This window comes from Apus apus, chromosome 6, assembly GCF_020740795.1.
Source record: "Apus apus isolate bApuApu2 chromosome 6, bApuApu2.pri.cur, whole genome shotgun sequence".
NCBI lineage: Eukaryota > Metazoa > Chordata > Aves > Apodiformes > Apodidae > Apus > Apus apus.
In genome coordinates this window covers 1,903,882-1,916,089 of record NC_067287.1, presented here as the reverse complement: position 1 = coordinate 1,916,089, position 12,208 = coordinate 1,903,882, and the positions used below count along the sequence as shown (strand labels likewise).

General features: G+C 45.1%; 1 protein-coding gene across 50 annotated transcripts in view; it reads right to left on the bottom strand.

Annotated features, from left to right (window-relative positions):
• Positions 1-823: 823 nt before the first annotated feature.
• The window catches only part of NEB (nebulin), a 112,811-nt gene continuing 101,426 nt past the window's right edge, over positions 824-12,208 (bottom strand). For 35 of the 50 annotated variants that reach the window (XM_051623440.1, XM_051623441.1, XM_051623449.1 and 32 more), the window contains 13 exons: positions 9,274-9,366; positions 8,583-8,675; positions 7,890-7,982; positions 7,378-7,470; positions 6,402-6,494; positions 6,005-6,097; positions 5,637-5,729; positions 4,422-4,529; positions 3,926-4,109; positions 3,338-3,430; positions 2,313-2,462; positions 1,767-1,876; positions 824-1,136 (listed from right to left, as the gene is read on the bottom strand). In XM_051623440.1, the coding sequence (XP_051479400.1) occupies positions 963-1,136; positions 1,767-1,876; positions 2,313-2,462; positions 3,338-3,430; positions 3,926-4,109; positions 4,422-4,529; positions 5,637-5,729; positions 6,005-6,097; positions 6,402-6,494; positions 7,378-7,470; positions 7,890-7,982; positions 8,583-8,675; positions 9,274-9,366 (1,470 nt within the window). In that variant the 3' untranslated portion in view covers positions 824-962. Of the gene's footprint in view, positions 1,137-1,766; positions 1,877-2,312; positions 2,463-3,337; positions 3,431-3,925; positions 4,110-4,421; positions 4,530-5,636; positions 5,730-6,004; positions 6,098-6,401; positions 6,495-7,377; positions 7,471-7,889; positions 7,983-8,582; positions 8,676-9,273; positions 9,367-10,138; positions 10,232-11,942; positions 12,036-12,208 lie in introns of all 50 variants that reach the window. The other 15 variants (XM_051623448.1, XM_051623453.1, XM_051623454.1 and 12 more) reach the window with 12 other exon arrangements.

Sequence of the window (12,208 nt, the reverse complement as noted above, 5' to 3'; positions counted from 1 at the left end):
CAAGTTGCAAATCCTTCCTTCTGTTACCTTGGTTTTTAATCTTTGGTCTACCTTGCACACAGTGTTCAGTCACTTATAATTTCTGGTGCTTTTGGTGACTGGCTGGTACCAGATGCTTCTGCAGGTGAAGCAGGTAACCACCATGTTCAAGTAGGAAAGATTGGGTCTAGTCTCTTCACAGCACCTCTGAGTTTGACTTCTGTGGTGGCTTTTTGCATCTTCCACCTCCTCCTGGGCTCTTTCCCTTTCTCAGCACAGTTTCCTGATCAAGGCCAGGGTGCTGTTGTGGGATCAATTCCTGCTCTTCAGCATGAGCAAATACATCACATACGCTGCAGAAACAGGAGCTTCATTTAGCCACTCATTTACAGTAACAGCTTTTGACCCCAGAACAGCTGCATGAGAAACACAAGCAGAAGAGCTCAGCAAGCAGGAGAGGCTCTTGGGTTGGGTGTGTTTGTTTGCCACCCCCCTTTTCCATAGCTAAATACTGGGTTGAGATCCTGAGCTTAAGTGTTGCTTGTGTGGAAAAGAAGTTAATACTTTCAAACATATTTTAAAATAGCCCTGAAAAATACTCCTTGTGGGAGAATGAGTCAAGTGACACTTGGTGCAGTCTTGATACAGGGGTAAAATTTCAGAGTTGGAGTGCAGTTCCAGGGTGGTTAAAGGTGATGGCTTATGGAGCTGAAATGTTTGAAAGTTGAGGTGGTTAAAAAAGGAAAAAAAAACACCAACAAACCTTTTTTCCCTGACACGGGAGGGAAGAGGCCTCGTGAGCACGTTTCACCTGTTGAAAGGATGATTCAGGACCACGTTGCTCTGCAGTTACTTGCTTTATTACGTTTTGCATCAGGGTTGATAAGGCACTACCAGCATGGAAGACAAGAAGACACTTGGAGAGTTCCAGCCTTTTCTGTGCCCCGGGGCCAGCAGGAGGAGGGCAGGCTGGGCTCAGACCCTCAGACAGCCTCCACGTAGTTGGCGGGCAGCATCCCCGTCTTGCCGGTTCTCTGGACCGTCCCGTACATCCAGCCCTCGTCAATGGCCTGGACGTTCACGATGGTGTCACCGTCCTTGAAGGACACCTCGTCAGCATCAGCTGCTGTGTAGTCGTACATGGCCCGGTAGGTCTTCTGTTGGGTTTAAGAAAGGGGAGGGGTGTGAAGAAATGAGATGTTTACCTGGCCCTGGAATCGTGCAGGAACAGGCTGAGGGCAAGTTCTGTGACTCGTTCTCTGCGTGTGCTGCTGCTGGCAGGAGCTGCTGGGCTTTTAAGGCTCCTGGTTTCAGACCACAGGATGTTTCTTCTCCATAACCAAGTACCTCCGTTACCCTAGTATCACAGTACCTGCGTGCTTCAGTGACACTGAAGCTGAACACGTGGTGTTCAGAGTGTATTTGAGCAGTGTCAGCTGCAGCAGTAACTTCAGGTGTTGTCTCCCAGCAGGGGGGGTGGGGTGGTGGTGCCATATCCATTGTCACACCTGCACTCCAAGACAATCTCAGGAGTAGGAAGAAGTAATTTCCAGTTTTTTAAGAACAGGCAGGGGTCTGTCTCACTTCAAGGAATCTGTTTTCCCTTCACCTGGTTTTGTGCCACACTTGAGCCCTGGGGCTGGGCATGTCCTGGACTAACGTCAGCAGGAGCATGTGCCATCAGCTGTGAGGGACCTCCAGGGGTGGGCACCATGGAGGGAGTCACATTTCCTCCTGCAGCAAGTTTGGGACTGTGTGTCCTAGTACAAGTGATCAGTGTTACTTACACCAGCAGTAGATGGCTGAGAAGGGACAGAGGACACGGTTGTTTGCTGGGTGGCAACAGACGAGGACCTCTGCTGTGGTAACTCGATGGTCTTGGCATGTTTGTAGCCCACTAGGAAAGGAAAATCTGTTACAGAATTGGCACTAGGGTTACAGTTGCTCTGACTGAAGATCATGCAAGAGGTCACCAAGTGGGTCACATAATCAAACAAGACTTGTCCTCATTGAAAAAGACCTCCAGGATCATTGGGTCCAGCCCTACCCCAACTCTAACCAACCCTGTGCTCAAGCCTCTCCCTCAGCACCACCTCCAGGGATGGAGACACAACCACCTCCCTGGGTGGCCTATGCCAGTGCTTGATTACCCTTTCAATCAGTTTCTTCTACTGTCCAACCTAAACCTCCCCCTGGCACAACTTGAGGCCCTTTCATCTTGTCCTATCATTTTTTTCCCAGCTGTTGGTTTTGTTGGCACCCCAACATGTTGCAGTGTACGTCTGGATCTCATCTGCCCTCGAATCCTGGGTGAGGAGAAGTTCTTCTCCTACCTGTTGCAGTTGCAGTGAAGAAGCCCCCGTTGCTGTAGTAGGACAAGTGTTGATCCACACCCTCCGAGGGCTCGGATTTCTCATCCCCACCACTGATGCTGAGGGCACTGGCAGAGCGGGAATGCTCCCGGCTGCGGCGCTGGGCTTGGACTGCGAGGAGAAAGGAACCAAGTCAGCTCCTTGTGGTGGAAGGAGATGCACAGAAAAAACACCTGTTACATGTATAGAGACACCCCGAGAGTTTATATGCTAAACATCAGCATTCTGTAAAAATACCCCAGACTCTCCCCTTGGTATCAGCCCTTTAGCAGTTGTGTTACCCCAAGTGGGAAACTGACAGGGGCTCAGGTACCCTAAGGAGAGCTGGTTCCTGTGCTTTACACAAGTGATGGGGAAAAGTGTAGGAATTCATCCTAATCTGGTTTGATAGTTACTCAGTGGGATTTTACCAGGCCTGGTACAGAGCACTGGCTGGACACCGTGCTGCAGTTGTGCTCCAACAGGCAAAGTTCACAAAATCACAAAAAGGCTGGAAAAGACCTTTAAGGCCACCAAGCCCAGCCTATGACCAACACCACCACATCTCCAGACCACGGCACCAAGTGCCACCTCCAGCTTTTCCTTGAGCACCTCCAGGGACGGTGCCTCCACCACTTCCCTGGGCAGCCCATCCCAGTGTCTGATCACCCTTTCCATCAGGAAGTGCTTCATAATATCCAAACTAAACCTGCCCTGGAGCAGCTTCAGGCCAGGCCCTCTTGTCTTGTTGCTGGTTGCCTGGAAAAAGAGCCCAACCCCAGCCGACCACAGCCTCCCTTCAGGGGGTTGTAGAGAGTGATCAGGTCCCCCCCTGAGTCTCCTCCAGGCTAAACAACCCCAGCTCCCTCAGCCCCTCTCTGTTCTGTTTAGTACAGGGTCTGAAGCCAGGGCTGCTCTTGCATTCCAGCACAGCCCCCAGCTGTGTTTCAGTACCCCCAACCTTCAGCTTGACTGGTTACACAAACAGCACAGCCTGTGGAGCCTACCAGAGATCATGTGTAAGCTTCTGGACTGAATGTTGTCTTCTGCTGGGTCATAGTCAAAGACTGAGCCGGGATTAGTGCGCCACACACGGAGACCTGCAGGAGAACCAGTGTCTGCTGAGGGGAGGCTGCAGCTCGAGCACCTGCCTGAGAGCTTGAGCTGCATGCCTCTGTCCTCACTTGGAGTAACAGCACAAAAGGACAAGCTCTACTTCCTATCTCTCTAGTTATCAGAGCTGGAGCACAGCTCAGGTATTTGGTTTTTGGTTTTTTTTGGTTTGTTTTTTTTTTAATAGGCATTTATCTAATCGAGTGAGCTAAACTGTTTCTCTGCTGTGCAGAGGTGAAGTTAACAATGTAAAGACCCAGCCCTGCCTTGCAAAGCTGGGCAGGAGGGCTCGGACAGCCCAACAGCTGCCTCACAGCTGCTGCAACAGGGCATCTTCAAAATGGGCCTTGATGGAAACACCATCTGCAGGTCATGGCACAGCCGAATTGCTAGGGCTGAGCTGAGCTACAACAGTTGACTGAGGTCAGCTTGTGTGCTGTGCAACTGACCTGCCCAAGCTGCCAACAGCCCTGGGTTCTGACCTGTGATGTTGTCCTGGTCCTGGTCCACGCGCTTGCGCTCCATCTGCACCACGCGCCGCTGGATGCCCCTGTAGCTGATGTCACTGAAGTCCTGCATGTTCTTCTTCACCCGCTCCGTGATGGGGTCGGTCACCACAGGGGTGAAGCTGCCTTTGCTCTTCTCAAAGTCTTCGTGGTATTTCACCTGCAAGGGGAGACGAATTAAATGTCTGTTCTCTGGATGAACCATTTCTGCTCCTGCTCAGCTGGGGGGGGTTCCCAGGGGAGAGGTGCCCCGTGGTGCTGAGCTTTTGCCTTTCTCCACTCCAAGGAGCAAGGATGAAGAGCCTGATCCCACCCATGGCTTTCCTGCTCTTGCCTTTAGCATTTAAGACTCTGGATGACCAGACTTGGCCTATGTGCATTGTCCTTGAGCTGCCAGCCCAGAATGCCTGGGGTAAAAGGCTTTTATTTCACCCTCTTGCCCCGTCACAAATACCTCTGGAGCTGCTCTTACCGTAGAGATGTGTTTCTGGGTCTCTCGGACGCGCCGCATCTCAGGCGTGTCCAGCACGTAGGCAGCTTTGCCTTGAACTTGTTTTCGGAAGCTGTCTGAATAAAGAACCTGCCAGGTGGGAGGGAGAGAGGAAGTGAGAAGTGAGCACAGGGCCCAGGACCACTTCTGAATCTCAGGGACGAGCCCTGCTGCAGCAGCTTGGCAAAGAAAGGGAGAAGGAAGCAGCAGCTGTGGTGGTGAATAACATTGGACTGCAAAGCAATGTTCTTATTCATCATTAGAGGAGGCACGGGCAGCTCTGCCCTCCAGCCCAAATGTTCTTCACTTGCCTTTTTTAGCCTTGTAACAACAGCTAGAGGGAATGCAGTAATAATGTTCTAGGTAACATTTCCATATATTTGACATGCACCCCTCTGGCTTTAGTGGAGTTATCAGCGTGAAACAGAGCACATGCTTGAACCTGTACTTATCATTGAAATGCCACAGTCTTTGCTGGGTTTGTAGGGTTTCTTTTTTTTGGGATCCAACAGTTGGATCTTGCTGCTGTAACCATTGTTTGCAGCTAGGGGATTCCTGGGTTTATCCAGCAATCTGTGACAGTATTCCAGGTCAGGTTGGACAGGGCTCTGAGCAATCTGATCCAGCTGCAGATGTCCCTGCTTATGGCAAAGGGTTGGACTAGATGGCCTTGAAAGGTCCCTTCCAACCCAAACCATCCTGTGGTTGTATGATCTGTTATGTGTATAAACATTTACAGGATGGAGCAGGTCAGGATTTACCTCTGGGGTAACAGGTTAGCAAAGCAGGGCCTAAGGCAGGGCCCCTGCCAGAGGCCTCGTGGTTTTATACAGAATGGCAGAAATTTAACATAAAAGACAGTTACTGAGGAACTACCATTTGTCTGTCACACAGTGTAAGACCAGCAAAACCAGAAGGTATTTGTAAGAGACTTGAAAGAAACGTATGTTATGTGAAATTCAACTGTTTGTTTTTTTTAAAAAAAAACAAACCCAAAGCAGTTAATGACACAGAACACAAAACTGAACTGCAGCAGAGAGCAAAAGGCAAGTATTAAAGATCTGATTTTAGTACAGTTCCTTCATATTTCCAAACTAGGTAGCTAGCTAGTTCTGCCCTGTAAACCTGAGTGAGGATATCAGGGCCTGAAATGTTACTAGTTCAGTGTAATTCCATTTAATGCTGAACAGAACCTACCGAGCTGATGTTTTCCTGGTTGCGTTTGGCTCTCTCCATCTCTGGGGTCATTGGGGTTGGGGTTCCTTTTGCCAGGTGTTCCTTGTACAAAACCTGCCGTGCACAAAAAGGTGTCCCCACATCAGACTGGAACAGTTACAGCTCATTCTGTATGTCCTGTCATTGCTTAAGCACACTCATCCCTGCACAGGGAGACAAGATCTTGGGCGATAAAAGCATCTAAGAAGTTATTTGCTAGAGCAAGAGGGTGAATATCAAAGGGAAAAATAGGCAAAAAAAAAAAAAAAGGAAGGCTAGATTAGAAGTGGAGGTTTTGGTTCAGAATGGTTATTTTTAAGATCAAGTGGTTGTCTGTCTCCTTCCAGTACCGAGCTGACGTGTTCTTGGCTGCGTTTGGCTCTCTCCATCTCCGGAGTGAGGGGGGTGGGGGTTGCCTTCCCTAAGCCTTCTCTGTATGCAACCTACAGATCACAAAGTAACTCAGGGTCACCAAAGTACCAATTAAAACTGGTCAATGTTATTGGTTTTAGAGTAAACACCATCCGTTAGGAAAGTTTAACATTAAAAAAAAAAAAAGTCACAGGAAAAACAGTATTAAAAAGTTAATTGGCAAAAAAAAACCCCCAACCTCTTTCAAGTGTTATATTTTAAGAGATGACTTTAAGTTTGAGAGGAAAAATTAGCGGGTTAAATGAAAACAGGCAGACTTAGAGCACTTTTTAAAAAGTAACTTATCAGATCCCCTTTACTTCTTGCAGACAATACCGAGCTAATTTGTTCTTGGTTGCGTTTGACTCTCTCCATCTCTGGAGTGATTGGTGTGGGGGTTGCTCGCCCCAGGTTTTCTTTGTACAACACCTGTGGGATGCAGAAGATGTATCCAGTTGCTTAGAAGCCCCCCCCAGAAATCAAAAGGGTTTGAACACAGATTATTACTTTGTTATCGAATTTCCAAAGCAGTCACAACTGATTATGGCACGTAGCACAGCACAAAAGCCAAACGTTTAACTGCTCTAAGGAAGGGTAAGAAAAATAAGCTGTAAAAGAAAAGCTTGTTATTTTTCTGGTTAAAGGGAAGGGCTCTATCCAGCTACAATGTGATGAAGGCTCCAGGGGCTGGGGGAAGCTGCCTGGGGCCCTAGAGAACTAATTAAGAAATATTTTGATCTGTATGTGACCTTTCTGGGAGGGAGGAGGGAGTTTTGCTGCCAGGGTGTTGAGGATGGGTGGCTGTCCCTGCACCATTACACCTGCACATCTCCCCAGCCCAGGAGACCACCTAAGAGCTGTCACTGAGGCACCACCTGAACAAGAACAGTCTTGTTCTGTTTATCTAGTTCTGTCTTGGTCAGAAAGAGGGGACTTTCCAGGGTGGGGTGATTGAGTTTCTTGTTTGTTTGGTTTTTTTCACTGAAATCAAATACCCCTGAAAAGGTGACAAAAGCTTAAACACTCAACACAGAGAGATAAACACAAATATCCTCAGCAAAGGCTGCTGAGCTCTTGATATTGCCTGGATAGAGCCCACAACTGTGCAAACAGTTGTAAGAAAGGCCTTAATTTCTGGATCAAACTGTTAACACCAAAGTGATTTGATTTTAGAAGAGGAGCAATGATTAATTTGCAGAAACAAAATCTCTCTTGTTTAAATTGAAATGAGCTTTCAGTAGGTAGTTAGGATGTTACTTCATTAAAATATAAGCAGAGAGGAAAAAAATAATAATATCTATATTTAAGGTACCGAGCTAATGATTTCTTGATTGCGTTTGACTCTCTCCATCTCTGGAGTGATTGGTGTTGGGGTCACTTTCCCCACATTTTCTTTGTACAAAACCTACAGGATATCCAAATGTCATTAAAGAGGTACCACCACCAAGGAAAAGAACTAAAAACAAAACCACAACAAAACCAAACAAAACAACACCAAACCCAAACCAAAAAAAACAACAACCCCAAACCAACCCAACAAACAGTAAAGCTTTTGAATCATTACACTTAGAACGGGTTAGATTTGGGGCACAAAAAATTGCAGAGAACCACTCTGCATCCCAAATAGGTCAAACCTGGTTCAAGTACAATCCTGCTTCAGCCAGTGTTAAATAAGAGGGTTGGTTTGTAAGCACAGAAGGCAGGAGCTTGGTGCTGTATGGCAGATTCACTTGGTAAAGTTAGAAAGCACAGAGGACTGAACTGCCACACTGATGTTAAACACTTCAGTCAGCTCTTTAGGAACTGGTTTCCTGTGAAAAATACCGAGCTAATGATTTCTTGATTGCGTTTGACTCTTTCCATCTCAGGAGTGACAGGGGTTGGGGTTGCTTTCCCTATGTTTTCTTTGTACAACACCTGTGAGACAGAAGAAGGGAGCCAAAGAAAGCAACAATAAACCAAAAGTTATTAGCAGACAAGCTTTAAGCCTAAGGCAATGTTTTTTTTCTGGTGTTTACTTTCACAGGGCCTAGGTGTCCTGCATGTTCTTAAAGAGGGCACTTAGCAAGATTCTGCCAGAGAAGCAGGGGTTGGCACACTGGCTTTTTAGCTACGGGATCGCTCGCAGTAAAATAGCGCAAGTGCTGCAAAAATGAGACCACCAAAATACCATCCTGAGGGGCTGGGGATGTTATGAAGATGTAAATTATAACCAATTAAAAAAAAAAAAAAAAAGTCAGCATTGCAGATAAAATGAGGGGAGCTTGTTAAGTGTTTTTAGGATTAGAACAAGGCATTAAAATCACGTTTGAAAAACCGATAAAACCTGCAAGAAGTTAAAGCCACCACAGTAAGACCAGAGTGAGAAGGAATCACTTGTGTAAGCTGTTTAGAGCCAGGGGCTGAAGGAAAGGCTTTGCAACAAGTGTTACACCACCCGTTTATTAAAACTGTTAAAATATTCTTTGAAATCGAGTTAAAGGGAACTATTTAATGTTTTTTTTCTTAGCAAAGTACCGAGCTACAGATTTCTTGATTGCGTTTGACCCTCTCCATCTCTGGAGTGACAGGGGTGGGGGTCCCAGTCCCCACGCTCTCTTTGTACAACACCTGTGTGGCAACAAGAAGCATCCAACAAGACAATCACAGCTCAGTAATAACCCCATCCACCCTGAAGTCAAATATTTGAGCTCAGTCTGGCTCTAATATTCCCTAAAAGCTCCCCCCCTCGGAAGCAATGAGGGCTGGATTGCACCTGGAAGGGGCTAAAGGCAAAGAGGTCTGTGGTTTTTTTTTTCTTGGCAGGTGCCACAAATCCAGCACAGAAGCCCCCCATCAAACACATTTTCCTGGTGGAGGGGAGCTTTTAGCCTCCCACTGCAGCCTGCTAGACAGTCAGACCCTCCCTCTTCTGTGATAACAGCGTTAAGACAGGAAGCTGATAGGATTTAACCAAAAAAAGCACACATATGAAAGAAAAAGGAAGTTGGAACAGGGAGCAAAACAGTTAAAAATCTTTAGGATAATGTAAATCGTGAAGAAGTGGTAGGTCAGTAGCACTGGAAAATACAGTACAGCAAAGAAAAAGGATGTTTTTATAAGTAGGTTACATGGAAGTAAGGAGTAGGATGGTTCATTTTTAATAAAGGTTAAAAAATTCAGTTTAAGTGGAGTTAAAGGGAAAAACTTCTTTTCCTCCACAAAGTACCGAGCTAATGTGTTCTTGGTTGCGTTTGACTCTCTCCAGCTCAGGAGTGACAGGGGTTGGGGTTCCTGTCCCCAGCTCCTCCTTGTACAACACCTGTGGGGTAACAGGGCTGGGTTAAAAGGAGAGAAAGCAGCAATTTAACAACAGTAACAAGCAGGTGGTTTTCAAAGTGGCTCCGAGCTAAAGCTTGGAATGAAAAAGAGAGATATTAAAATGCTCCTGAAAACTAGAGAGTTAAACACTGCTGCTCTGCCAGCCTTTTGGCTGAAAGCTGGGGAGCTTCTCTGGCTGCTTCTCAGAAGCTAGACAGGACAACTCTCTGTGCAACGGTAGATGGTTGAAGACTTCCTGAAGGCAGAAAGGAGCAAAGGGAAAGCAGAAGGAACAAAGGAATCATTTCTGTCTCATTTGCCCATTCCATCAACACCCCAGCAGAGCACTGGCACCCTGAGGTGGTAGCCACAGGGTTGGATCAAGTACCAAATGGTTTAGTTCTCTTATATAAAGTGAGTAAAATCAGGGGGGAAAACCCAAAACCCACCACACAGAACTAAGGGTTGTTTTGACTAAGAGAAGGGAAACAGGCTGTTTTTTAAGAGGGGGGGGGGAAAAAACCAAATTACAATTATAATCAGTCTCAAGAGAAAGGTGGAATTAAAAGTTGTTATTAAGGTGATGTAATTAAAAAAGAGGAACAAGAAAAATGTAAGTAACAATTACAGAATAAAAAAGTTTCCAAGGGACCAGGATATTATTTTTTTGTGTAAGTTGATTATAGGGGAACAAGGATATTTTGTGTGTGTGTGTTAAAGGCATTTTAAGAGAGATTAAAAGGGACTTTTCTGCTTTTCAAATCACAAAGTACCGAGCTAATGATTTCTTGATTGCGTTTGACTCTCTCAAGCTCAGGAGTGACAGGGGTTGGGGTTCCTGTCCCCAGCTCCTCTTTGTACAACACCTGTGGGGTAACAGGGCTGGGTTAAAAGGAGAGAAAGGAACAACCAAACAACAGTAACATTTGATTTGCTGAGGGAATGTGCAGAACACGGGAGATGTTTTCCTGAGACGCCTGAACAAACATAGGGGTTAAAGACAGCCATAAAAATAAAGAACTATTTAAAAACTCCGAGGTTAAACACTAATACACCAGTTTGCCTTCTGCCAGAGTGCCAACACACCTCCCAGACCTGCTGAGCTGCTTCTCAAGTGGAACATAGAAAACTGGTGAGTATTTAGAAGATTCAAGTTTCATGTAAATGATAATGAAGGGGTTTATTGTCTTTCCACCAGCAGTGAGGTAAAACCTTTTCCTGCCCATACAGGAGTCATTGGAGGACCAGGTTCTAAGGCATCTTCCTGAAAGTTTTTCAGGAAGTTTTTCACACCTCAGCCCAAGCCATCCATTCCCTGAGTGAAAATCATTTGTGTGAAAGAGACATCTAATTACTAGTGCTTTTCTGGCTTAAATCACACTTTTTTCACCCCGAGAAACATCCTAATGCTACCATTATTTATACCCTGCAGACTCGTGCTGCCAACGTATCAACGATACTAAAGATTTCCTAAAGGAAGAAGGTATCAAACAGAACGCAGAAGGAACAAAGAAATAATGCCTTTCTGATTTACCCATTCCATCAACACCCCAGCAGGCTGCCCTGGCATGTGGCAGAGCACTGGCACCCTGAGGTTGTAGCCACAGGTTTGAATCAGGCAATGAATAGTTTAGTTATGTGCAGGAAAAAAACCCACAATCACAAAGGACTGAAGTGATTAAAGAAAAGGAAAAGGAAATATTAAAGAAAAAAAATGCAAATTCAGAGACAAAAGAAAGCTGGAATAGGGAATGTACAAGTTACTATTAGTAGGATGATCTGATCAAAACAAGGTAGCAATTATGGAGGGAAAAAATGTCAAAACCCAGGGAACACAACACTTGTTTGGTATAAATTGATTACAATGAAACACAGCAGGGCTTTTTTGGTGTTAAAATGATTTAAAAATAGATTAAAAGGGAAATTTCTGCTTTTCAAATACAAAAAATTCAGAGCTAAAGTTTTATTGATTGTGTTTTGACTCTTTCAATCTCAGGAGTGACAGGGGTTGGGGTTCCTGTTCCCAGCTCCTCCTTGTACAACACCCACATGGTAACGTGGGAGTAAGTTAAGAACAAATAAACCCTCTGCCTTTGGTGGAGGTAACACAAACCATTTTTAAATAAAATAAATATACTAGGAATATATTAAAATATTCTAAATATACCAGGAAGTAAGAAAATTAGGAGGTATGAAACAGCTAGAAATCGTTATAAATTAGACAAATTGTTCTTCTAGCTAGAACTACTGCATCCTAGTTCTGAGATTTGCCTCAGTAGAAGAATGAAGCATCAGAGGACTGGGATTAAGCAAATTAAAAAGCAGTGTTTTTTAAAAATGCAAAATACCTTGAGCCCCACAAAGAAAAGCTTTAAAAATGAAAGGACATGAAGTATTGAAGTATTCTGATTATTTAAAAAAATCTTTTAAAAATAAATTAAGTACATTAAATATAACTAACAATGACTAAAAATTTAATAGCAGAAAGGGGATGTTTCTGTAAGTTAGAACATGAAATTTGCAGGTGTTAAATAGTTACAGGGAAGTTTTGTTTTCTTGAATGACCAAAAAAAATACCGAGCTAAAGTTTTCTTGATTGCGTTTGACCCTCTCCAGCTCAGGAGTGACAGGTACTGGGGTTCCAATCCCCAGCCCCTCCTTGTACAACACCTGTGTGGCAAGAGGGATGTGTTGGGAGAAACAACAATAAAAGAGAAAGGAGAGGGGGAGAGAGAAAGAGGAGAGGGAGAGAAAAAAAATGAGAGGGAGAGAAAAAAAATGAGAGGGAGAGAGAAACAGGAGAGGGGGAGAGAAAGAGAGAAGGAAAGGGAGGGAGAAAAGGA